Genomic DNA, 24,017 nt, shown 5'->3' on the forward strand with positions numbered 1-24,017 from the left:
CTCTCAATCCCAAACCCTCCGCAGGTGTCTGAGACACCCATGCATCCATACACACAGCTACATGCTCCCTCACCCCACATACCCACACACCCATAGCTCCCCACAAACCTATACCCAACCCCCATTCCTCCCAGCTCCCCCTTACACAAAAATAAAACTTCATTTTAAGCTATTGTGTAATCACCTCTACGTACACAACACAAACACGTGTCAATCAGGACAAAAATATTTTTTGAAATCAAATTTAATGAATATTGTAGATGTTCGCTTTTTAGAATATAACTTGGTATTTTTCTGGTTTTGAGATGGCAAAACCCCTTGCTGAAAGAAGTACTTCTGTGGGCAAGGGGAGGCACTTCTGATGGAAAAGGTCAGGGGTTAGGGGGTAGGACTTCTGGTCCAAAGTTGGTGACCAAGGAGTGGGGCACCTGTCAAGGGTTTGGGCTACACATGTAGCTTGCCAAAACTCGGTAAGCAGCCCTCCAGTCAAAATAATTACCTGCCCCCAATCTAGATTCTAGAGTTCAGGCACATTTTTGGTCTGGGTCGAACAAGCTTGCAGATTGATTTTTTTTTCTTTTTGGTACTTTTAAATAAAGGCCAAGGGAATGAAGAGCTACATTTAAAAAACTGCTAGAGGAAGAGCGCTGATGGTGGTTCCCTTATTATCCTGTTATCTAATATCCTAGAAGAGTACTTCAGAGTGAATTACTTTCAATCTTTCCTGTTGACACTGTTCTACTTTATACAGAATCTCTTAATTATTCATTGAAGCAGGGACTGGAAACCTGGTGTTCTAACTGTCCAGATATAGTGTCAAATAGTTTTTTCTGCCTTGATCCTGCATTTTTGTGAATAAACTTGGCCAATTGTGTGCCCCAGGGCTTTGCGTAAAAGATAATATGAATGAGCTCCCTCCTGGGATAAATGTTGAGGTTGAAAACATCCATCTTCTGTGAGAGAGATTGGGCTAAGTAGCTTAATTAAGTGAGTAACCTCACTTCTACTGGTTGTCCATCTAAAAATTGAGATATGGTACTGAAGCCTCTTTTCTGCGGTTAGATGGCCAGTTATTTTCACTTTTTAAAATAACTTTCTCATATATGTGGCTAGATTGTACATGATAATGCTTTTAAGTGTCCAAGTTGAGTTTATGGTCCTGGGTATGAATGATAAAAACCCTAAGGGTGCTTATAGATGTGCAACGAGGCTGTTCCAATACGCTGTAATTACAGCTCATCTCAGCAGACTCAATTAATTGAGTATGCTGGAGTGTGGTAATTACTGTGGTCCAGCAGACTCCAGTGTCATGTGTACCAGTGACCCGGTGCTGGAAGATGGCGGGGGGGGGCGCTCATCAAAGCTTTAGTTAAAGGGCCTTTGCCACCATTTTTCAGCACAGGATACATGTGATGCTCCAAGTGCTTTAATTAGAGTAGCTCTCAAAGCTGCTCTAAAACACTGCCCCCTCCCCACTCCCGGAGCACATGTATAAACCTCCTAAATGTCCTGCAGTTGTTTTACCTATGCTACCATGGCTGTAATCCATTGGGCCTGAGCTCTATCCTGCTTGTCATAAAAAAGAAGGGGAAATTATCATGGTTTTTCTTGCGAGGTCTTTGTGATTCTGGAACTTACTCCCCTCCAGCCATGAGATACTCTCGGTTTTGTATGCATATAGATGTCACAGGCCCGTACTTGTGTTTGGGGGAAAATGCTTGCAGTTATAGTGGATGCACATATGAAATAGTTAGCAGTGTCAACAGCCTCTACTGTTACTTGGAGTAGAAAAAATAATCATATGAAAAGTACAGACTGTTGCCGTGCTCAGATTGCCAGGAGGATTTGTCAAAAACAATGGGCAAGATTTTATGAATGTAGCATTTAAAACTTCCTGGTTACACCTGGGATTAAATGTATTTAAATTTAGCCATACTCTCCAGTTTTAGGTGGCCTTGTATAGAAAGCAGTTAAAACTTTCAAAGGATAAAAATGAAGATTATTGGGAGTTTAAACCAAAGTTGCTGTGATTGCTTTGGAACTACTGAGTAGCTCTTCAGATGATAGTGCACATTATCCTGGTTCAGCTTTCTTTGGTAGAACCACTCATTTGGAATAACACTTCCCCTACCAGGATAGCTATATTTAATAAAGCACATTCACTAAGAAACAAAACTGTGGACGATCAACTCAAAGATCTTTGCCTCTACCAATGATTTAGGAATATCAGAAAATAAATTAGTTGGGCCAGTTGACCTAATGCATCTTTTCCAGTTACTCTTCAGGATTCTGCAGCCACTATTTTTACGTTAGCTGGAGAGAAGTGAATAATTGTAAAAGACTGTTTGGGTTCAAGGGTGGAGGGAATTTTGGCTTGATGCATTGGAAATAAGCCAGTTTTAGGCTCACTACAAATAGGTTGGGTCAAAGAAATCTAACGTGTTCAAAGGAGCAACAAATAAAACAAAAATAGGACAGTGATAGGAGTTACCAGAATGTTGGTAAAGTCTGTAGGAACTTGCTTTACAGGAAGGTAGATGATGAGCAAGATAAGAAATCATGTAAGCTTGCAGGAACATTCAAGAGGGTCATCATTAATGGCAGTAAATCCTCATAGAGTGAAATGACAACTGGGCTTCCACAGGGCTTTGTGCTGGAAACAATCCTGCTTAACATATTAACGATGGAGATGGAAAATGGAACTACTGTTTTTGCCTGGTATGAAAACTTACAAGTGGTACAAAATCAGGAGAGAGAGTTCATACAGTAGCCAAAGTAATGAAATTGTAGAAGCTTTTGGACTGGGCAGATAGATTCATTTTCAGTACAGGAAAAATATATAGCATAGCTTTTGAGGCAGTAAGACCAAAAACCAAAACATCAATTAAATGTATTAAAGCTTAATGATACGCAAAAGCAGTGGAAGCAGGAAAGCTATGGGTTTTTGCTATGAATGTGTTCCAAACAGAGAAGTATATTGCTTTAAAAAAAGGTATGAGATTAAAGCTTAAAAAAATTAATGTGTTCCATATGATTACACCGGGAACCTTTTGTGAAGTTTAGGTAGCTTACTTGAAAGGATATTTAGTTTCTAAAGAGAGCACAGAGAAGGAATGGTATTATATGACTGGCTGATCTCATGTTATGGAAAGGCACGCTCATGAAAAATGCTATTATGTAGTCAAAGCCACAGGCAGAGGTGGGGCTCATTTTTTAAAAGTTTTCAAGTCTAAGAGTAGGCACTGTTACATTTTTTTTTAAGGAATAGACAGTATATTTTTCATCAGAAGAAATATGAGAAGTAAAGTTTAGGTTACATTTTAGGAAGGGCTTCTGCAGAGTTGTTAGAATTTGGAAGTTTTCTGTGCTATACTGGAAATGCATGACTAACCAAAAGGTAATGGCCACTTACAAACTACCTTGAGAAATGCTCTGTCAATGTCAATACCAGTACGTACCTAGATACTTTGAATAGCAAAGTATGATTTAGCTAATCAGGCTTGCTGAAAAACAGATGATCTCTTTTGGCAATGTGTGAATGTGAATTAGCTTTGGTTAATCACAAACATTTTATTTCTATTTGCTTTAAAAAGAGCAAATATTGCCGTTATATTACCAGCCACTGATGGAAGGATTATGAGAAATGGTCCAGGCTGAGCAATATGGTGAATATATGGACGTTTGCTACTTTGGAAGGTGAAATTTACAGCCCTGTTACAGAGGAGATGCATTCCTGAGAATGGGTATGCAGCATTTCATGAATTCACTCAATCTAGTCATTTTATTTCTGAATGGTGATCTGCACCAAGTGTCTGAGTTGAGCTCAGAGGTCCTGGTTAGTAGTTGAGCTTCTTGGTATGGACTTGCCTCAGAAGCCATGGGGAATGTAAAATGGTTGGTGGTCCAGAGTGACATTTTCAAAAGGTGTAAGGATGTGGCCGCCTTTCGGTGTTACTTATGCTTCAAAGTGATCAAGGTGCTTTTGAAAATGGGCTTTAAACCTGTAAGAAATGTTAAGTCTAGCTACTTAACAGTAAGTGTATTAGTTTTGATTAAACGCTGACAGCTTGATAGTTCAAACATTGACACCTGACAGTCCCATCCATCTGTCTCTCCCTTGCACCCTGTGACAACATCAGGCTGAGCATCTCCTTTTGGCTTCTCACCAAATTACTACTCAGGCACTATGTCCTTCAGTGAATATTATTATTATTTTTTAGAAACTTTGGAGTCTGAACAGAGTCTAGGCACTCTAGTTGAATCTTGGGGTCCCTCATGCATTTCTGGTTTGTAGGCCTTCTATTTTCTGCTCCAGAGAGGTGGTCCGGTTGCCTGTCTCAGGGTTCACTACCAATTCCTTTTTAGGTTTTGAGCTGTCCTGAATCAGCAGCTCTGACAGCCAGAAGGATTACCACCGCCACTGCAGGTTGCAGAGTAAGGCAAGATGACCCACTTCCTCAGTTAGCCTGTAATGTGCAAATCTACCCTGCCTTCCACCTCCTCAATCCAAATTCGGTCCAATGGTTATCTGTTTGACATCCGTGCTTTACGTTTAAAAGGGAAGGTTCATTCAGAAACTCTGCAAAGCTTGTGTCTTTTCAGTGCATCTGACAGCTCAGAGCCATCATGTGAACGAACTAGAAGGCTCATACCTTCAGAGAAATTCTGGGGCACAAACTCCTGGAAAACCTGTTTCTATTAGTTGTAGCTAGCTTACGGTTTAGCATGTTTATATTTAAATTTAAATATGATCACCCAACGCAGAGGGGCACTTTAAGGAATATGGTTGTACAACCTAGGAGTTCTGTGGGAGTTTCTGAATTCTCTGTACATAATCTTAACCGGCCTGATAAAGATTATGTACAGAGAGTTCAGAAACTCTCAGAAAACACTTGAGCCGTACACTCGGGTCTCTCTTTGTGCAAATACGCTTTTATGCAACAACCTCCTCTATACCAGAAACTCTATTTGTGCGAGAAAACTTTGATCTTATGCGAAGAAGCATGCAACGTGGCTATGCAGTGATGTGAGTGAAGCATTGTGGGACTGTGAGTGAGGCGGGTATACGATGCCATCATGCACTTGCCTCAGTCTTGCATTGTCCATTGTTATGTGTGGTGCTATGCTACTTGCACTCGTATTGTGGTGCATCTGTTTGCCTTTATTATTGAATTTAGTGAAATAATATCATCTATGTGACCCTCTAGTGCATCTTCTAACCCCCTCTCCTGAGCTAGCCATGAAGTGAAAAAGGAGGCTGGTACGTATCCCTATTAATTACATGTAATAATGGATTCGCTTTAGGCAAGGTTTTTTTTGGAACGCAACCCTTGCATAAAGAGACATGTGAGTGTACAATCATATTCCTTAACGTGTCCCTCTGTGTTAGGTGTTGGGGGTGTTTTTAATTATTTTATTACTTTATGGGTAGGAAAGAATTGTATTTAGAAAACTTTGGACATTCATACACATACTTTTAGTTCTCAGACACGCTGGAGATCCACCGATTTGGAGCAGACTCCATTAAGCGAGTCTGCTCCTCATGGGAGCAGACGCATACCACGCTGCGCCGCTTACAGTTGTATAAGCAGTGAAATGCGTGTTAGCGCAGAGAAAATGGTGGTGGTGCATTTTTTTTTAATGAAAGCACCTCCGAGGTGTTTTAGTTCGAAAGTGCACCACCACCATTTTCTTTGCGCTGATGTGCATTTTGCCACTTTATACAAAGCACCCAGTGCTGCAGTGCTTGAACTTGTAAAAATGCCCATTATAAATAAATGTCAGAAACTTGTTCAGATGAGCAGAGACAAATCTTGCTCCAATATATCCTGTCCCTTATTTTACTTTCCCTTCTCAGGAAAGGTTATTCAGGCCTCCTATGTCAATTCCCATTATTTCTGCCAGATCTGCTGGAGGCTGGGCTGTGTCAGTGACTGATGATAGGTGCTCTTATCCACAGGGGTTTTGTTTTCAATGGCCTCTTCATTGTCATCTTGTTTTTGTCCTCTTAAGTGTTAGCAGCTTTTCTTTTTTCAGCCTCTCTCTTCCCCTTCATATGCCCATGGTTTTACCATTTGTAAGTACCTCATTAACTCTTCACACCCTTACATTTCTATATTTCCTTCTCCACCACATTGTGTGGGTTTTTTTTTTTTTTTTCCCCATCCCTATCCTGACTAACAGAATCCAGTGGACTGGAGGTAGGACTAGGAACTGGGATTGTATGAGTTCCCTTGGTGTTGCACTGAAATGTTGCATGTCTCTAGTCAAGCCACCTTTTTTTCCCCTGTAGATTGTAGTTTGTCATGGGGAACATAACTTGATAAAATACAAGAGCCCTGATAAAGAGGAGTCACTAGTCTTACAATAGTTTTCTATCAGAAGTCATAAGCTGAGTGATCACTAGACACTTGGTTTGGAAACTTGCAATATTAGTACTCGGTATTTGGAGCGAGAAGAAACTGTGCATTGGAGAAGGGGTTTGCCTAAATCATCAAGGCGGGGGAGAGAGGGCATGACTTACCAATTTTCATGGGTTGATCATGGCCTAAAGCTCTATTAATGTGGTCATTTTGCAGTGGTCCCTCCCCTCAGCTCTGATTGGCGGAGAGGCCGCAGGGGAGGGAGGAGCAAGGGGGGTGGCTGCCATGTGGTCTACTGCCCTTTATGCTCCCCTGCCAGCCAGCACCTTCCCCTTCTGGCAGTGAGGAACCCACTGGGAAGTCAACATTTTAATTTTATTAAGTTTTATTTTTGGTTGATTTTTACAGACAATCCCCAGTTAAGTAGGTCCCCACTGACTAAATATGTTTAATATGTTCCAAATAATATTTTCAAAAATTGCACTTTTTGTAAATTTGAGATATGGAGTTGCTCTAGGACCACATAATTGTCCCAAAATACCATAGCCACGAAGGCTGCACTTATTGAGAGATGAGTAATTGTCAGTGGTGTGGAAGCAGAGCTATGGTTATTTAACTGTGCACTAGTGTACTTCCTAATTAAAAAACTGGCAGTATTCCTTTAGTATTTTCCTAAGTATGTTAGTGTTAATGTTGTGTCAGTAGCTGTGCATCTGCAACTCTGAATTAAATGTTTTTGCCTAGGACATTATCTTCTTATTTGCCTCACAGGACTGTTCAGGATTAATTTGTTCATATTTCCACTTTACTTTGAAAATTCAATTTATTTGATAAGGTCTAAGTGGTGTGTTTTCCCCTTTTTCTTTTCTATCTTTCTTCTTACTCTTTCTGCTTTGTTAATTCCGCCCCCCCCCCGTATTTAACCCTCTTCCCTTTTTCTGTCACCCCCAAACCAACAAAAAGAATAAAAAACCAGCAAATATATAGACATGTTTTACCTAACGTTGTCTAATTGCAATCACTAATGCCATGTTAGGTGTACAGATCATTGTACTTACAGTGTTGCTACTAGGGTACCATTATGACTAGTTATTTAATCTTTAAAGCAGTGATTTGCAACCATAATGTTAGCAATGCTAGATGTGCAAATGTGATTCACAGGAAAAACCCAGAGATTTCAGGTAGAGATCCTGAGTGTCAGAAACAACCTGACCTGTTGTGGTCTTTCTGAATTCTTTGCAACAAAAGAAATGCTTTATTATTTGTCTGTAGTTTTAAAAAAAAGAAAAGAAAAAAAAATGGCAAAAAAATAAGAGGCGGCATTTTCTGAGGGGTACCTTGAGTCTAAAAAGGCCGAGAACCACTGCTTTAAGAAAATCAAATGTGTGTTTCTTGCAACTTCCTCAGAGGATGCTCTGGGTGTTGTATACCCTCAGAGGTAAAATACTGAGGCAGATGCCACAGATCTTATACAGTCTGGCAATTCTGTTGTTTCTAGGAAATACATATACAGTAAAAGCTCTTTTATCCGGCTTCCCCCAGGGACGGGGGATGCTGGTTAATCAAATATTCCCGTTAATCAAATGTACACCGTCTGGTGCACTCCCTGGCATCAGTGTGCCAGGGGACAGGGAGGGGAACCTTGCGCAGGCTGCTTTGCCCTGGACTGTGGGCCAAAGAAGTGGCAAGAACTGTGCTCGCAGCGGTGGTGAAACCCGGAAGTGGTACTTCCTGTTTCGCTTTTGCCGCGTCCCTTGCATGTCGCTTAATAGAGTTTCCGGCTAATAAAGTGCTGGTTAACATAGCTTTTGCTGTAATAATGTTTCCTTTGCAGATATTGCTTTAATATGGACAGCTAAATGGTATTTTTTGTTTCACTTAAAGTCCCTGTAAAAAAATAAGATTAACTAGAAATTCAAATGCTTGACTATGACCTTTGAAGTGGACTTTAAAGTGGACATTAGTAGAACTTGGAAGGAAAAGTTATCTCTTCTGGATGAAAATTAAAATTTGTATTGTGTTTCTTCCCTCGTTTCCGAGACCGAAAGGACAGAACCTTTATATTCAGAACAAGACCTGAAAATTTCTTAAAGCGTTCTTGTCAATGGTGCCTGTTCCAGTACAGTTTTCTTCTTCTGATTGAAGTTGGTGTGAACCACTTTGCCCGTGCAGAGTTCTGTTCTCAGCAGTGTATTCTTGTGTTCGTAAGCAGTAGGTTCTTTATTACCACAAATATGTTCAATCACCTTCCAAAATAAGAGTTTTAACTTAACTGGCATTGTTCTTAACTGCCGTTCTCAATAGATTTTAAAGGAAATATGTTCTGGAAGAAGCTGGACTATTTGAAGGTAGACTGCTCAAAAATATAGTTTGATTTCCAGGTGTTGAACTGGGTTGAAGGGGAAAACGGATTTCTTCCTCGTTTTATGTTCAGAACCACCAAGTCAAGTGGAGGAGAAATTCAGACAGATTCCTGGGATAGGAATGTACAGTTAGGTGTCTGTCAAGTTGTGCTATGATTGAAAAATGTGGAGTTGCTTTTAAGATATGGACTACAATCGTCTGTGCAAACGTTTCATCAAAAATATGGCGTCTAGACTATATTACATCTTTTTCACCGTTGACAACTTTCTGCAAGGCTCAAAGATGAAATAATGCTCTGCCAGTAGATAATAAAGAGGTGAAAAATAGTGAATAAGTTTGTCAGTGAAAGTTGATACCGAAAAATACATGTCCTCTCCAACAGTATTTAGAAGTGTATTGGCCACAGCACAGTTCAATGAAATCGATCCTGAATAAGAAGCAGCATCATATACTTGTAAATGATGAATGTTGCCCTCCAAATAAAGCCTGGCATAAGGTTTGAAGAAAGGTTGAGGTGGTGTTTATCTAAACATAATCTCCAGATACTTAAAAAAAAAAAAAAAAAAAGAGAGAGATTAATTTTATTAATAGCAGAAACCTCTAGAGCAAAACAAACAGGAGATAGTAAAGTAACTTGGGAAATGCTGGTGTTCTTTCTGCCTAAGGTCATCCCCTCCCCTCTATGATTTGTCTCTCTTTCTCCCATGAACATATATTTTTTGTGTGTTTAAATTAAAAAAAAAAACTGTGATGATTTGCCATCATCCTCTATTATTAACTGATAATACAGAATATCCTGCTTGCTGTTCTTCTGACAGAAAACGAGGCAGAAACCTGGCATTAGTCGTGGAGCTGAGGTTCTTGTGTTAAATACGGTCCTCGAGGCAGTATCTTTTGCTGCTTTGGGTAGAAGAGATAACAAAACATGATGAACAGCCTGTTTCATGTTTGACTCTTTTATCAGCCTAGAATGAATGTGGTAGGAGTAGCAAGGAAGACTTTTTAATCTCTACAGATTACGTTTAAGCATGTAACTCCTATTCAGTCATTTATCATTCTTGTTGTTACAGTGGCAATAATTAGTGAAAAACAATGACGGTGTATTTGACTCAACATTTGTATGTTTGTTTGGTTGGTTAAATGATCTGGCTTTGCAGCAAATATAAGACCCTCTCCTGCTCTATGGCAAGGCACAAACATTCCTTGTCTACGTGTTACAATTCATTAATTGTAGAGTTAAAGGGATTTTCTCCTCCCCTCCCACGTTGGTTATGATTCTAAGGAATTTTTCTTCTTTCTCAGTCATTGTGGAGGTGAACAGCCTTCAATCTCAGTCACTGAGGGCTGTTCATCAGTCACTCTAGGACTGGAACTGAGCACGGCATGTAACGACTAGTGTTATTTGCATCAGTTGTGTGGACAGATGCAAATTACACCAGTGTTTGGATGGACAGATGACCGGCCTTCCCCCACCCCAGAGAAGCCACTGTACCAGATCAGGGGGGCCAACCTTTTTGATAGGCTCATCAGAAATTGGCCTACACCATCCCAAGGGCTCCTCTGATCCCCGTTTTCTGCCTGATCTATTGATTTGCTTTCTGCTTCCTGCCCTGTCTGCTGTTGTGCTTCCCCAATATGCTGCGTGCCACACACACAGGTTGCCTGTACTGCTTAAAGCATGTGCACTGTGGGTTGGCAACTCCTGCACACCATGGTAGGGTAGTCACTTCTTTACACTGAATTTTTTATTGGCATCTGCCAATATGGTTGGTAAATAATAGGCTATCAGAGTTGGCCAAGAACATCTTTATCAGTGCACCTGTAATTTTTTACCATGTCATGATGTGAGGAAGTTTGACTTGGTTTTCTTTTCATGGTTTTCTTTTAATTTATTCATGTACAGCCTCCCCCTCAAAAAAGGCTCAGGGTGACTTACTATAACAAAATCATGAAAACAGATGGACTAACAAAATAATAATAACACTACTTCCCAAAGAATATCCAAAGTTTAATTCTACCTGCTAAAAGCATGCATGCCCAAATACATTTCCAAGATTGATAACATAGTAGTTGACATATATGCACGTTATAACTGATTTGTTTTAAAATGCAAGGCATTTTAAAGTACTGACATAAATAAACCTTTTTTTGTGTGCTCCAGCAGCCTTCTGCGTTGCATGTATCAACATCCTGGCACTTAAAAATGATGGCTCGTTGAATGAGCTTTAGTTCAAGTGCCCCCAACACCACTTTTAAGCACGGGGGGGCGCTTTTAAGTGGGGCACAGGCAAGCAGGGCAAGGGTGAATGTGAGCTGCCTGCTGTGGGCTTGGGGCTCTCTGCCCTGCTGTCTTTGCCCCAGGAGCTCCACACCAGCTGTGCACCCCCTGCCTGCCCAGCAGTGGGGGACACAACTTGTGGGGGGAGGGGGCTCCCTAGCAAAAGACAGCAGAGTGGAGAGCCTCGAGCCCACAGTGAGCAGCCCACATCCACCCTATACAAAAATCGGGGGGGGGAGCACTTGCCCTCACCATGCCTCCCCCTGGGGGATGCATGGAGTGGTGAGGAGCTGCCCCCCCTATGCCTCCTGGACAAGCCACCCATAGCTCCATCCCACTCCCCATCCTGGCCCCAGGTCCCACGCACTCCCCTGGCTGGGCAGCTCCCTCATCCCCTATGCCTGCCCCTACCCCACTTCCTCCCTTACCATGGGTCCTCGATCTGCCCTTCCACTCCTCCCCTACCCTTTTCCCTTCATACACTTATCTGCAGGGAGCTACTCTCCACACTGCCCGGCTGTATTCCTGGCCATGTTCATGCATGTGGCACATGCATGCAACACCCCTGCATCTTGCTGCTGGCAGCCCCAAGCAGGACCCCTGGCAGGCTAGAATGCTGCCTACCTACAAGGGGAAACCCACCATTTCCTGAGGTGGGCATTTGGGGTTTCCAGGCCAGTGGGAGAGAGGGTACCTAGGTGTCCAGAGCCCTGGCCAGAAGGCATAATTATTGGTAAATATTATTGGCTACAACGGCCAAAAAAAAAGCTGATAGCCAATAAAGTTGTTTCCCCTTTTAATGATCCAAGAGGTAACCAATATATCGGGGCACCTCTATAAAACAATAAAAATAAAAATAATTTGAAGCATTGTGGGGTTCAAATCTTTCTGAAATCATGTAGGTTATAAACTCTTTTTAAATGAATGTTGAGGTTTTCCTGGAATTGCCTGTTTTGAAGAGCTGGGGCTTTAAGGAATACTGAACACTGCAAGAATGATGATGAAATTGCAAGGGTTGGCAGCACTGTAAATAGATTCAGTGTAGGCAGCATGACGAGTTTGTCATTAGGGATGGGGATAGACACGCACTTTGTGAATGAGTTCAGATATTTTGTGAAGTTGGCAGTGGGGCTTGGGTACACATAGATATCACGTTATTTTGCAGGATTATCTGATACATATGATGTGTGCATACAATATGTAAATAACTCTCTATATGCTAATTAATTAAACGGTATATAAAACTATGCGCAATTTTACAGGTTAATGTAATCTTGTCTATTTTAGGGAGTATGACTTCTGCAACTTCACCTATCATTTTAAAATGGGACCCCAAAAGTTTGGAAATCAGGACTCTTACAGTAGAGAGGCTACTGGAACCACTTGTTACACAGGTAAGTTGTATTTTGTATATTAGTTACCTTGCACGTGATGCCCTATCTAATCATAAAACAAAAAATCTTAGCACTTTGTTAGTAGAGAAGTACGACACAGTATTACACAAAAGCTCTACTGTTCTCTTTGTACTAAGCACTTTGCAAACAAAAGGTTAGAGGCTCTTGTTTCAAAGAGTTTATAGTTAAGGAGAAAAATAACTCAAAATAGTATTCCTTTTCCTTTATATGCACAATATAATATTTAAACAATATATACTATATTTTATATTATGTTTATATATGACATAGTAAAAATGGGTCTCCTAGGGGTTGCTGATATCTGTTGCCCAAGTCATCATATGTAAAGGATAGGTCTTGGGGAGTGCTTTGAAAGATGAGTATACAGGCTTTTTTCTAAGAGCAATGTTGGAAAGTTATAGCAAAGTATGGCTGGAAGGGACCTCATAAGGTCATCTAGTCCAGTCCCCTGGACTAGTAGGGTCATCCCTGACTGTTGGTAGATCCAGGATTTTGTAAAGGGGATGCCAGAGCAATGAACATTGCAGCAGGGGTGGCTGCATCCCTGTTTCCAGCCTCCCCTCCTCTCTCACCCCACCGGGACAGACACTATGCCCTAAGAGCAGCAGCTAGGGACTATTCTAAAGTCCCAAGTCAGGTGAGAATCTGCCCTTCCCTCCAGTATCAACACCCACTTCCCCTCCCTTCCTCAGTAGTATGTTCTCTCCCCTGCCCACCTCTGCCACTGTCTCCACCTGGCCCTAGGTCCTGCTCCAGCCAGGGTACATGGAGAGTTGTATTCGGCCGGGGGAAGTGGCAGCAGCGGTGGGTGGGTTCCTCTCCCTGAGTCCTCTCATGGTGTGACAGGGAACACCTGTAGGGACCAAGCAGGAAGAAGGAACCTGTCCACTGCTACTATCCAGAAATGAAGGAGGAGAGGAAGGGAATAAAAGAGCAGGGGAAGTTCGGCTGAGCATGAAGGGAGAAGGGAGGTGGGGGAATTCTTATGTGGTTTGGGGATTTAAATGAAATTCCTGGCTGCTGCTTCCATGGGGTGAGCTGAAAGGGGTATAATTGTGCCATTGTACTCCCTCTGGATCTACCCCTGTCCCTGACTCAGTCATCCCAGCCAGGTGTCTGTCAAACCTACTCTTGAAATTTTTTTTTTTTTTTTTTGCAGCTTGTTGAGGCAGCTGTTCCAAAGGCTTATTTTAATTGATTTTTATTGATTTTATTGATTACTTTAAAAGCAACACAAAAATCAGAAATACATGCATGTCAGAAACTACAAGTAATAAAGGAGAAATGAATGAAAAAGGAGGTGGGAAGAGGGAGGGGTAGAAGAAGAAAGTAGTATGCAAGGAGTAATAATTAAGTTACTTAAATATTCCAAGAACACTTTCTAAATTGCACCAAACTTTTCAAAGTGGTTAAGCTGCTAAATACGACTTTCTCCATTGATGCCATCTGCACCATCTCTTTATACCAGATTTCAACCTTTGGAGGTGCCCTACTTGTCCAATGCAATAATATAATCCTGTATTAACTAATGAAGTTTAGCCTGTTCCTGTGCTTAATTACCTTCATAGTCAGGAAATTCCTCCTAACTTCCATCCTAAATTTCCTTTGCTGCAGCTTAAGGCCATTGCTACCGCCACAGGAAAAATGTCTATCTGCATCCTCTTTATAATCAACCATCTGGTATTTGAAGACTGTCATCAAATTCCCCTTTGGTTTTCTCATCTCCAGATTACCATATTTTCTCAAATATTAGACAGCCTTGAGTATAATATGCCCCCTCCCCACCCAGTAAGTAGATTCTACATATGGAAAATTTATAACTTGTGTTATAATTGTCCAGGTATAGAATCTAATAATTGGAGGTTTGTCTTGAATTTCCCCCCCACCCCCACTACAGCATGGAAAATAAATCTGGGTAGGGAGGGGTCAGGTAGGCTCCTTGTGTTCTGCCTCCCCCAACAACTTCTCCCTGCAGCCCCTTTCCCTCTCCTTACTGTCAGACCCTGCTCTCCCTGAGCACATGGAAGTGAGAAGCAAATTTGAAAGTCCTGACCTTGAACTAAACATAGCTGTAGTAATTTACATTATAGTACTCATAAACTTAGTTTATGCAGAATTGATGCATTTTACCTTTTTGAAGTTGCCTCAAGTTTTAGCACAAGTACTCCATAAACCAGTGTTTCCCAACCTTTTCCAGCCCAAGTAATACAAGTTTTCTGTGACACACCTGTTAAGGCATTCCTTATCCTCATCCTACTGTAGCTCATTGCCATGGCAGTATTCTGCCACACACCTTTTCATTTCTGATGGCACACTGGTTGGGAAACACTGCTATAAACACACTTTTAAGCAGCATATTTTGTACTATTTATAGTACAAATTGGGCGCATCTACACGTGATGCTGCATTGTTGTAGCAATGCACTACAGTGATGTAACTTCCATGGATGTCTACATGTGACCAGCAGCTACTTCACTGTAGTGACATAACCCCCTGGTATAGCACGCCGCTACAGTGAAGTAGCTGTTAAAAATAACTGCCACATGTACGGCACTGTACGGGTTGTTACTGGACCGATACATAGTACTTCCAAAAGGAAGAGGTCTGACACAGTATTGCACAAAAACTGTACCAAAAGGAAGTACTAAATCACAGCTCAGTAACAACGTTGACATAGCGACACATGTAGATGTGCCCACTATGCATGATATTAGGCCAAAGCCAAAAGGCTCATGTTTTACCTTTATCGTTCATTGGGCGGGACCCAGTGGAGTCAACAGCATTTTAAGCTTCTCAGTACATGTGTGTTCTCCAGATACCCGCTCCACAAAGGACCCATGTGCTAATTAGCCCCTTGCTCATGACTGGAACCTGGTGTTCTTGTCACAAGCCCCGGGATTCTTCAAAAATTGAGATGGAGATGCAGTGCAAGGCAACCTGATCTGGCTTCACCTCATGGACACTAATGCGTGACAGGCTGAGAGGGGATAACAGAGGGATTCTGGGTGAAATGTTTGGGGCCCTGTTTGGTGATGTTTGCCAGACATTTAAGGCTGGTGAAGAAATGGGACTGATTAGAAATGGGAAAGAAAGGCACAGCTCAGCTGTGGGAGTGAAGAGGAAGTCAAAATCTATGCAGTATAGTGGCTCCCCATGACTTAAAAAAGATTTGGCACTAAGGGGGACCACGCTCAATGGGGACTACTGTGCATCTTATTTAGATGCCCTGCACTAACCTATCCGTGTGGTAGGTTCCTGTCAGTATGGTTGCCCAAGATTGGGCTGTGTGTTTTATAGTCATGCTCAGTGTTGGTTCCATTTAGTCAACTTGAGAGTTGGTTTCTATTATTGAGTGTATGCTGCTTTTGGCAGCAGTTTAATGATAGCCAATATATTTAATGAGGTTTCCTTATATGTAAATGTAAAATGAGGGTCTTTTGTCTTCATGGTGATTGGCAAAGAAACCTTGTCTTGTATTCATGTAAAAATGGTAAATAATTTTAGTTCTTTATTTTTTTCCCTTGAAAGGCATGCTCTGTTGGACTCTTTCCAGTCTGTCTACATCTTTTCTGAAGTGTTGAAATTAATATGAATACTATTTAGCACAATTCAAATAAAAATGGTGTTAAGTATTTTTAAAAATGATCTCTTTGTATAGCCCCCATATTGCTTGTTTTACATTACATTATTTACCAGTAAAATTCCTGCCACCAGAAATGAGCTTGGCTTGTCTTCTATATGATGACAATAGGATTATACATTTTGTTTTCAAATCACAGTGGACATATTTACCTGGACTTATTCAACTCTGCTGAAGTTTTCAAAAGGTTCTTGGTTTCCCTTTGTGTAGACTGTTTTCTTGCTGACATGGAGGGTCAGTCAGAACGGTCCAGCTGCTGGTCTGAAACTGAGCAAAATTGTATCACGATGAATTTGTGCAGTGAGAGGTTGACAGAAGGAAAGGGTGCTCAATCTTCCAAGGGTGAATTTGCTGCTGCTATTCCCCACGGTGTCTAGATGGTGTAAGGTCATTCAAGAGGGGAAAATTTGTGGTTGTCGGGAGGATGGGTGGAGATCCCAGGAACAATGCAGATTTCCTGGGCAGCTGAGAGCAGTGACGGAGCTGGGATTTTCAGGGTTGCCTAAATGAAAATTGGTCTGTCTGGATTCAAGTTTGGTAATGGTTGTTTACATTAACATAAGTAAATAAATTACCATACCTAACTTGGTGACCGTTGGTTTCTGCAACAGTGAGGGATGACCTGCTTGAGGCCCTGAAACCAACCACTAATAAGAAGAGTACAAGAACATGTACGGGTTTTTTTTCACTTCTTGGCAGCAAGGCCAAGGATGGAGGCAGTGCACAGCCCAGCTCCTGGAGGAGACACTTTGTAAATTTCAGATCCTTAAATAGTTTCTTTATTTCCAAAAGCCATAGATTTTTTTTTTTTGAAGATCAAAATGGAAAATTTGATTACCTGGTCAGCCCTCTGCAACATAGGACACAGAATTTTGCCTAGGCACTCAATATTGAGTCCAATAATTTGTATTTGATTTAACATACCTTTTCCAGAAAAGGAAACCCGTCTTGATCTGAAGGCATCAAGAGGTGGAGAACCTGGAATTCCATTGGCAGGCTGTTCTTGTAGTTAATCACTCTTAATGTTTAAAAAGAAAGTGCTTTATTTATAATTTAAATGTATCTGGCTTTAACTGATCAGGCAATTTTCCAGGTCTAACAGGATATTTAACCCCAGAAAGGTATAAAATTCATAGATTCATAGAATCTATGAATTTTATACCTTTCTGGGGTTAAATATCCTGTTAGACCTGGTACTTTTTTTCCATCTGTCATGTTAAGTCACTTAATCTTTTTGGTAAGCTAAAGAAGTAGAATCTAAGTCTTTCACTATAAGGCCATTTTCTAAATTTTCTAGCCTTCAACCTATTTTTGAGACTTTTTTGCTTTGTTTTGTTGTTTTGTTTATGGCTAATCCTGGTGGAATGAGAGAAAAATCTAGGCAAAGCACACTTAAAAAACCCACAACCCAAAACGGAAACATGTTGCAGAGAAATTATTCGTGTCTCTGTCAACCAGTCTCCTATTCACATATACAAGTCATCTTGTGCAGTTTTGTTTCTGTGACATCTTATAGCTAATAATATGTCAGTCTTACAGAGTTCTAGTAGAAATGTTGAAATTGTATGGGTACCTTTAGAAAACTGCAGGCCATTAATAGATCTGTCCCTGACCTTTGATAATGTAGTTCGCATTTGATTCATTTGAAAGCATGGGCTGTATCAACGGCCATGCAGACTACACAGGGCAAAATCTTGTGTAAATCCCTGTGTGGCCTACTGATGTGGGTGAAAGTCAGTGATGGTTGGATACTGATTACTGACCTTTCAACATCCAGTTGTGATGGCAGCTGTATTTTGAAGACTTATTGAATGCTTAGGCTGATATTGCTGCTGGGCTGCTGAATATACCTTGAGCATAATGAACACAGTGTATCTACATATTAAACCATATAAACCTGTTTTAGAAGAATCCTAGATTCTGTGAAGATAATGAAAAATGGCAAAGTGCCAGCTTCTGATTGCATGCCAGCCGATATCTAATGTAAGGCATATGAGCCCTATCTGACAGACTGCACCAGCTTTCCTCTTGAATCTGGGAGGTGAAAGTTGTTCCTCAAGACAACTTGAGGACCTTAATTAAGATCTTTTGGGGATGCAAATGCAGTTATAATCTGTAGGAGAAAAGGTGTTTGAATAGAGAATTTTGTTTGTAAGTGATTAAATGCAAGCTAGGATACCTGTAACCAACTGTTTGTGTGTATGCTAGGTGGCAAGCTCCCAGGGACCCTTCTTTATCTTAATTTATAAGGGTTTCTAGATGGTTATCAAATCTCCAAAATTTTGAACATTCACAGCAGCATAAAATATTGGTGATCTCTATACTTGCTAAAATTTCCATACTGTTCAATTTCTTTATTAGTGACTTGGACGACGGGGTGAAAAACACCCTGTTTAAATTCACAGATGACACCAAGATTTGGGGTGAGGTAGGCACGCTAGAAGGGAAGGTAGCAGATTACAGCAGGACCTGGACAGGTTACAGGGGTGGGCAAATGAAAATAGGATGGGATTCAATACTGACAAGTGCAAGGTGCTGCACTTAGACAATAGGAACCAGCAGCATACCTGTAAGATGGAGAACTCCCTTCTTGAGAGCACGGAGGCAGAAAAGGATCTTGGAGTCATTATTGATTCCAAGATGAACATGGGCCAACAATGTGAGGACACGGTCAGTAGGGCTAACTGTACCTTGTTGTGCATCCACAGATGCATCACAAGCAGGGCCAAGGAGGTGATCCTCCCCCTCTATGCGACAGTGGTTAGGCTGCAGCTGGAGTACTGCATCCGGTTCTGGGCGCCGCACTTCAGGAGGGATGTGGACAACATGGAGAGGGTCCAGAGGAGGCCACTCGCATGGTCAGGGGACAGCAGGCCAGACCCTACGAGGAGAGGCTATGGGACCTGGACCTGTTTAGCCTTCGCAAGAGAAGGCTGAGAGGGGATCTGGTGGCTGTCTATAAACTTACTAGGGGGGACCAGCAGGATTTGGGAGAGACCTTGTTCCCCCGATCGCCTCCCAGAGTAACAAGGAATAACAGCCATAAGTTGTCAGAGGGTAGGTTTAAACTAGACATTAGAAAGGTACTGCTTCACGGTCAGGGCGGCTAGGATCTGGAACCAACTTCTAAGGGAAGTGGTGCTGGCTCCTACCTTGGGGGTCTCTAAGAGGAAGCTTGACGTTTACCTAGCTGGGGTCATTCGAGCCCAGCTTTCTCTCCTGCCCAGGGCAGGGGGTCAGACTAGAAGATCTACAAGGTCCCTTCCGACCCTACATCTATGAATAAAATGTGCAGAGTCTTCCAAAACCATCAAGATATCTGGAAATGTAAATACAGTGTCATGGGAAGATGGTGCCATTGGTTTAAGCCAAAATTTTCCCAGTCTTAAAGTGGGCTCTCTTACCAATTACAGATCTCAGTCTTTTACACTCTTTTACCTCACTTGTTTGCTATTTGCTGAAAGGTAGCTGGAAACCATCTTTTTGTAAATTGTCCTAAATAAATGGACACTTCAGGATGCGTATGGTTATATGCATCCTGAAAAAGTGGCAGAGCTCAACTTGCCAACACTGATATCAGTTGACTGCATCCTATCCTCAGCCTGATACAGATGGGATTTTGCAAGCAAAGTGTCTGTTCTTAGTTGTCTTGGTGGAACTTGGAGGCTTTGTCTAGCTGGGTTTTCAAGACACAGCTAGAAAAAACCTTGGTTGGGATGATCTAGTTTGAACAGGAAGTTGGACTAGATGACCTCCCAAGGACCCTTTGCAACCCTAATTTTCTATGATTTTTATGAACTTATGGGAAAAATGATTTTAGAAGTTCTTGATTATATCCATTCTGTTACAGGGGTTGCTAGCTGTCAGATTTAGAGGAATGGATCTTGTGAAAGTAATTTTTTTTCCTAAATGTATATGTCAAGAAGATTTCACGTTAGTAGCAGCAGGTTTGTAGCACTATGTCTTGATACTGCAGTTGAAGTTTTCAGCATTAATATGAACTAGCTGCAATGATTTAATTTTTGTAGTCATTATAAATGACTGGCATTCACTGGCATTACCTTTCCAGAACTCTTAAAGTTGATTTATTTCTCTTCAAAAAACTTTTTAAGAAGAATTCCAAAAATAGGAGAAAATACCAATTTGTGATATATAAAGATGCTCAACGTGTTAAACCCTATGGATACTCCTAACAGGGCGTGGCCCGTAGCAGTCTAAGTAAATTTTACTGTGCTGCTGAATTGATTACCCAAGTTGTGTGGTACAAGAAAGACTTAGCTGCATACAGATATTCATTTCTGCCAGAAGAAATCACATCCAGTAGAAAAATAGCCTGCGAGCTAGACTGTACAGATAATCCTCCAGCCCAGGGCTGGAGAGTTTTACAGGCAAGCTCCCCAGCCAGGGGCATTAAAGGGTTACTCCCTGAGACACTTCTGCCCTTATAGGAGCTGGTTAACTCACAGCATGTCCTCTCCCCTTTCTGGAGGGAGCAGGCTGTCAAGTGGCAGTTGGCAGCTGCTGAAAAGTAGCAGCTGCCACAGCCAGCCAGGGAGAGTGCCTGCCCCAGGAGAGTGCCCTCCACTGTCTCCTCCACCTGGGGATGGACTGGAGAGGGGCACTCTGCCATAGGGGGAAGCCTCCCACTTCTCCTGTGTCAGAGAATAGCTCTTCTCCATGCATCCCTCCAGGCTGGCCCAGAGCAGTGCGAGGTGAGATTGGGAGCATTTTGCTGTGGTACAGCATGGCACATGAGCCTGTCTCGCGCAGTGCTGCTCCAAATCAGCTGGGCAGTGTGTGTGGCAAGTGGAAGCCGGAGGGTCCAGGAGCCAGGCTGGGAAAAGCCTCTGCATGCCTGGCTCTCAGTCCTTCTGGCTGTCCCTTGTTCCCCCTTGAACTGCTCCACTCAGTGGCAGGGCTGGTGATTTAAAAGCCAGAGTGAACAGGAGCTGTCTGTACAGAAGCTTTTCCCCAGCCTGGCTTCTGGTATCCCCTTGCTGCCCAGCTGAGAGATGGGGTGGTGATTAGAAAGCCAGTGGCTGGAAGCAGGGTCCCTGAGCTGGGTCATGGAGACCTTCCCAGGACCCTGCTCCTGGCTGCCAGCTTTTAAATCGTTGCCCTGCCATTTAGGTGGGTCATGGAGACAGCAATGGGAAGCCCGCAGGAGCCAGCAAACCAGCAAAGTAGAAGCTGAATGTCTTTACCTGTCCTTAAATAAGCAATCTATTTAGAAAAGGAAGAAAAAAAAAAAAGAAATCCACCTATCTATAGAGCTTGCATTTTTTGCTCAGATATTTGAAGCACTATATTCTCTAGGCAGCAGCAGTTGTACCTATGAAGGCTATATTGCTACCATAGTTAAGGGTGCATTCAGTTTTGCATTTAGGAACACAGGCCCTTTGTCATCTATTAAAAGGACAACTTATCTGTCCTGAAAGTCCAGCACAAATTCTTTGTATTGAGCTTGAATTTTCTCAGGAGTTTCAAGAACATTGGTTCGTTGGTTTTCTATTTCTATGTTAAAAATGACTATCCAAAAAAGTTAATAACTGTTGTTTTGTCATGCAGTTAGTCCCCAATTCCCTTAAGGGAGTGTGTTTTTCTGAAGCTGTGCAAAAGAGATAATAGGATCCGGACTGGGGCAGATTTAATGTTTTGTTGTAATATCTGTGTGGCAGCTGGTTCCAGTAGAGGTGAGTCTATCTCTGGAGCAGAGGAGTAAAAGATAAGCCACGTACGATTGGACACCTTAACTGGTTCCTTGGTATGTGTTTTTTGTTTTGTCTTTTTGAATGTTAACGCATGAACAGGAAAGGTTTTACTATTGATGTCCCCCAACAATTAAGTAAAAAAACAACACTGTTATAAGATGCATTATATTTTTCATTTAGAAACTATTAAACATTCAGTTAAATCAAATTGGCAACTCTGTAGATGGATCCTAAAATGAATCCCCATACTATTACAGCACCACGGGCCATCTTGAAAAATGAAGTCTCAAATGACACAAATGTCTTTCCACATCTTCTGTATTTAAACTGTTTTTTTTCTTTTCTAGCTTTAATTAAAAACCAGTTGCCAAATTGCCTAAATGTTAAGTGCCCAATGATTGGTACCTTAAAATGCATTTAGGTACATAAATGCATGATTTGATTCTCAAAAGGTATTGAGGAATGAAAGCTACTGCCATGGAATAAGATCATTTTTTATTTTGGTACTAATACTTGAAAGTTTCAGCATGTATTTTTAATGTACAAACTGCAAAATATTAGCGATGCCTCTTGAGGAATCTGAAAAAGTCATAACTAGCCCTTGGGGATCTAGAGGTAAAGGCCAATTTTTTTTTAAAAAAAGAAGAGCTTACATTTATATGCTGTGTCCATATTTAGGCACATAAATAATTGCCCTGATTTGCAAAAGCATTGAGGCTCTGGGAGCTGCCATTGAAGAGTAAAAAAAAGAGCACTAATTTGACAGATGGATTTCAAAACAGGGAAATAGCCCAAGAAAAATAGTGATTCATTGAGACATGGGAGTGGTATATTAAAACTGAATTTTAAGCCAGCTAATTATTCCAGAACCTAAACTATGGATAACCTATATGCCGATTTAAAAGGAAAAAAAGTACACCAAGGTTGTCTGAGCTGGAGGCAAAAAAACCCATTAACTGGTCATGACAACGAATAAGAAATGACAGAACTGCATTTATACAAGGAAGCCCTGAACCAGCAGTCTAATTAAAGCTTTCCATAGCTGTCAAAGATCTGAGACGGAGAACTGGAACTTGCTGAAGTACCCATGTTCCCATTGCTTGTCATCATATTGAAAAAACAACAGATGTGCTGTGTCACATGCCTTTTTGACTTTCACACTACTGCTACAATTAACTGAGACTTTCTAAGAAAAAAATGTAATTGAGAGGATTTTAGCAGACTTTTTATTCCTCAGAGGAAAAAAAAGGATTGAGCAGATTTATCTAAGAACTGTATCATTTTTTGTTGCTGTTCTCCATCTCATCCCAGAGCGAAGGGTAAATATGTAATTTCTATATTCATTTACCGCTTTGTTGTTTTGTTCTGACTGCCATTTTCCTATCAAATGTCGTCATTACAAATCTTACGCCACTTTATAAAAATTAGCTGAAAGTATTTCCTCTAGGAATAATGACCAAATTGAAGCTGTACAGATTTGGGGTACTGGCAGTCCTGGACAATAATTAAATAGGAATGATGGCTCTCATGGTGACACATCAGCTGTTTACACATTGTAGCCACCCATGTCCAAGAAACGAGTGCAGAGAGGGGCAGTGAGGCCTGCTGGGGGAAGGAGGAGCCTCTGTTAGGAGAGAAGTCTTGAAGAGGTTGGCTTGTGCAGAGTAGTGAAACACAAGCTGAATTGCATCAGAAGAGTAAATCCCAGCAAAGCACAGTAGATAAGCTGAAGAACAGTGTTGTCACACATGGGTATAAACTTGCTAGGAGTCAATCTAGACTGAAAATTGAAGAATGTTCTTAACCATGTAAGCACTGTCTGGAACAGCCTTCCAATAGGGGTAGAGGGGCAAAAACTCTAACTATTTTTGAGCTTCATTTTATGAAAAAAAAGTGTATATGACAGTGGGTCTGTAAAAGCTGGAGACTGGACTTGATGACCCAGAAGTCTCTTCCAAACCGATGCTCCTATGGTTTTTCCTTATCTTGGCCCCTCCTACCTACCATTTCCAGATCCTTTCATTACACCTCTCTCAATACCTGTCTGTTTCCTGCATGAAGCTCCTCTGTAAGGTAGATTTAGCAGGGGACCCTAAAGGTACAGTCAGAAGTTATGATTGTCATGTGACTGGTCCCTTGAAAGCACTGTATAGCCACGCCCTTGTAGCAAGAAACCTTTTTTTGCCTGCCCCCCACTCCAACGTGAAGCCCCTCCATATGGCAAAAGGCCTCTTTTGCAGTACTTTC

General features: G+C 41.5%; 1 protein-coding gene across 2 annotated transcripts in view; it reads left to right on the forward strand.

The window, feature by feature from the left end:
• The window catches only part of CTNNA2 (catenin alpha 2), a 1,036,033-nt gene that overhangs the window by 15,099 nt on the left and 996,917 nt on the right, over positions 1–24,017 (forward strand). For both annotated transcript variants that reach the window (XM_019526187.1, XM_019526188.1), the window contains exon 2: positions 12,292–12,398. In XM_019526187.1, the coding sequence (XP_019381732.1) occupies positions 12,297–12,398 (102 nt within the window). In that variant the 5' untranslated portion in view covers positions 12,292–12,296. The remainder of the gene's footprint in view (positions 1–12,291; positions 12,399–24,017) is intronic.

The sequence above is a fragment of the Gavialis gangeticus genome, unplaced genomic scaffold, assembly GCF_001723915.1.
Source record: "Gavialis gangeticus isolate Ggan-Ray unplaced genomic scaffold, GavGan_comp1, whole genome shotgun sequence".
Lineage (NCBI taxonomy): Eukaryota > Metazoa > Chordata > Crocodylia > Gavialidae > Gavialis > Gavialis gangeticus.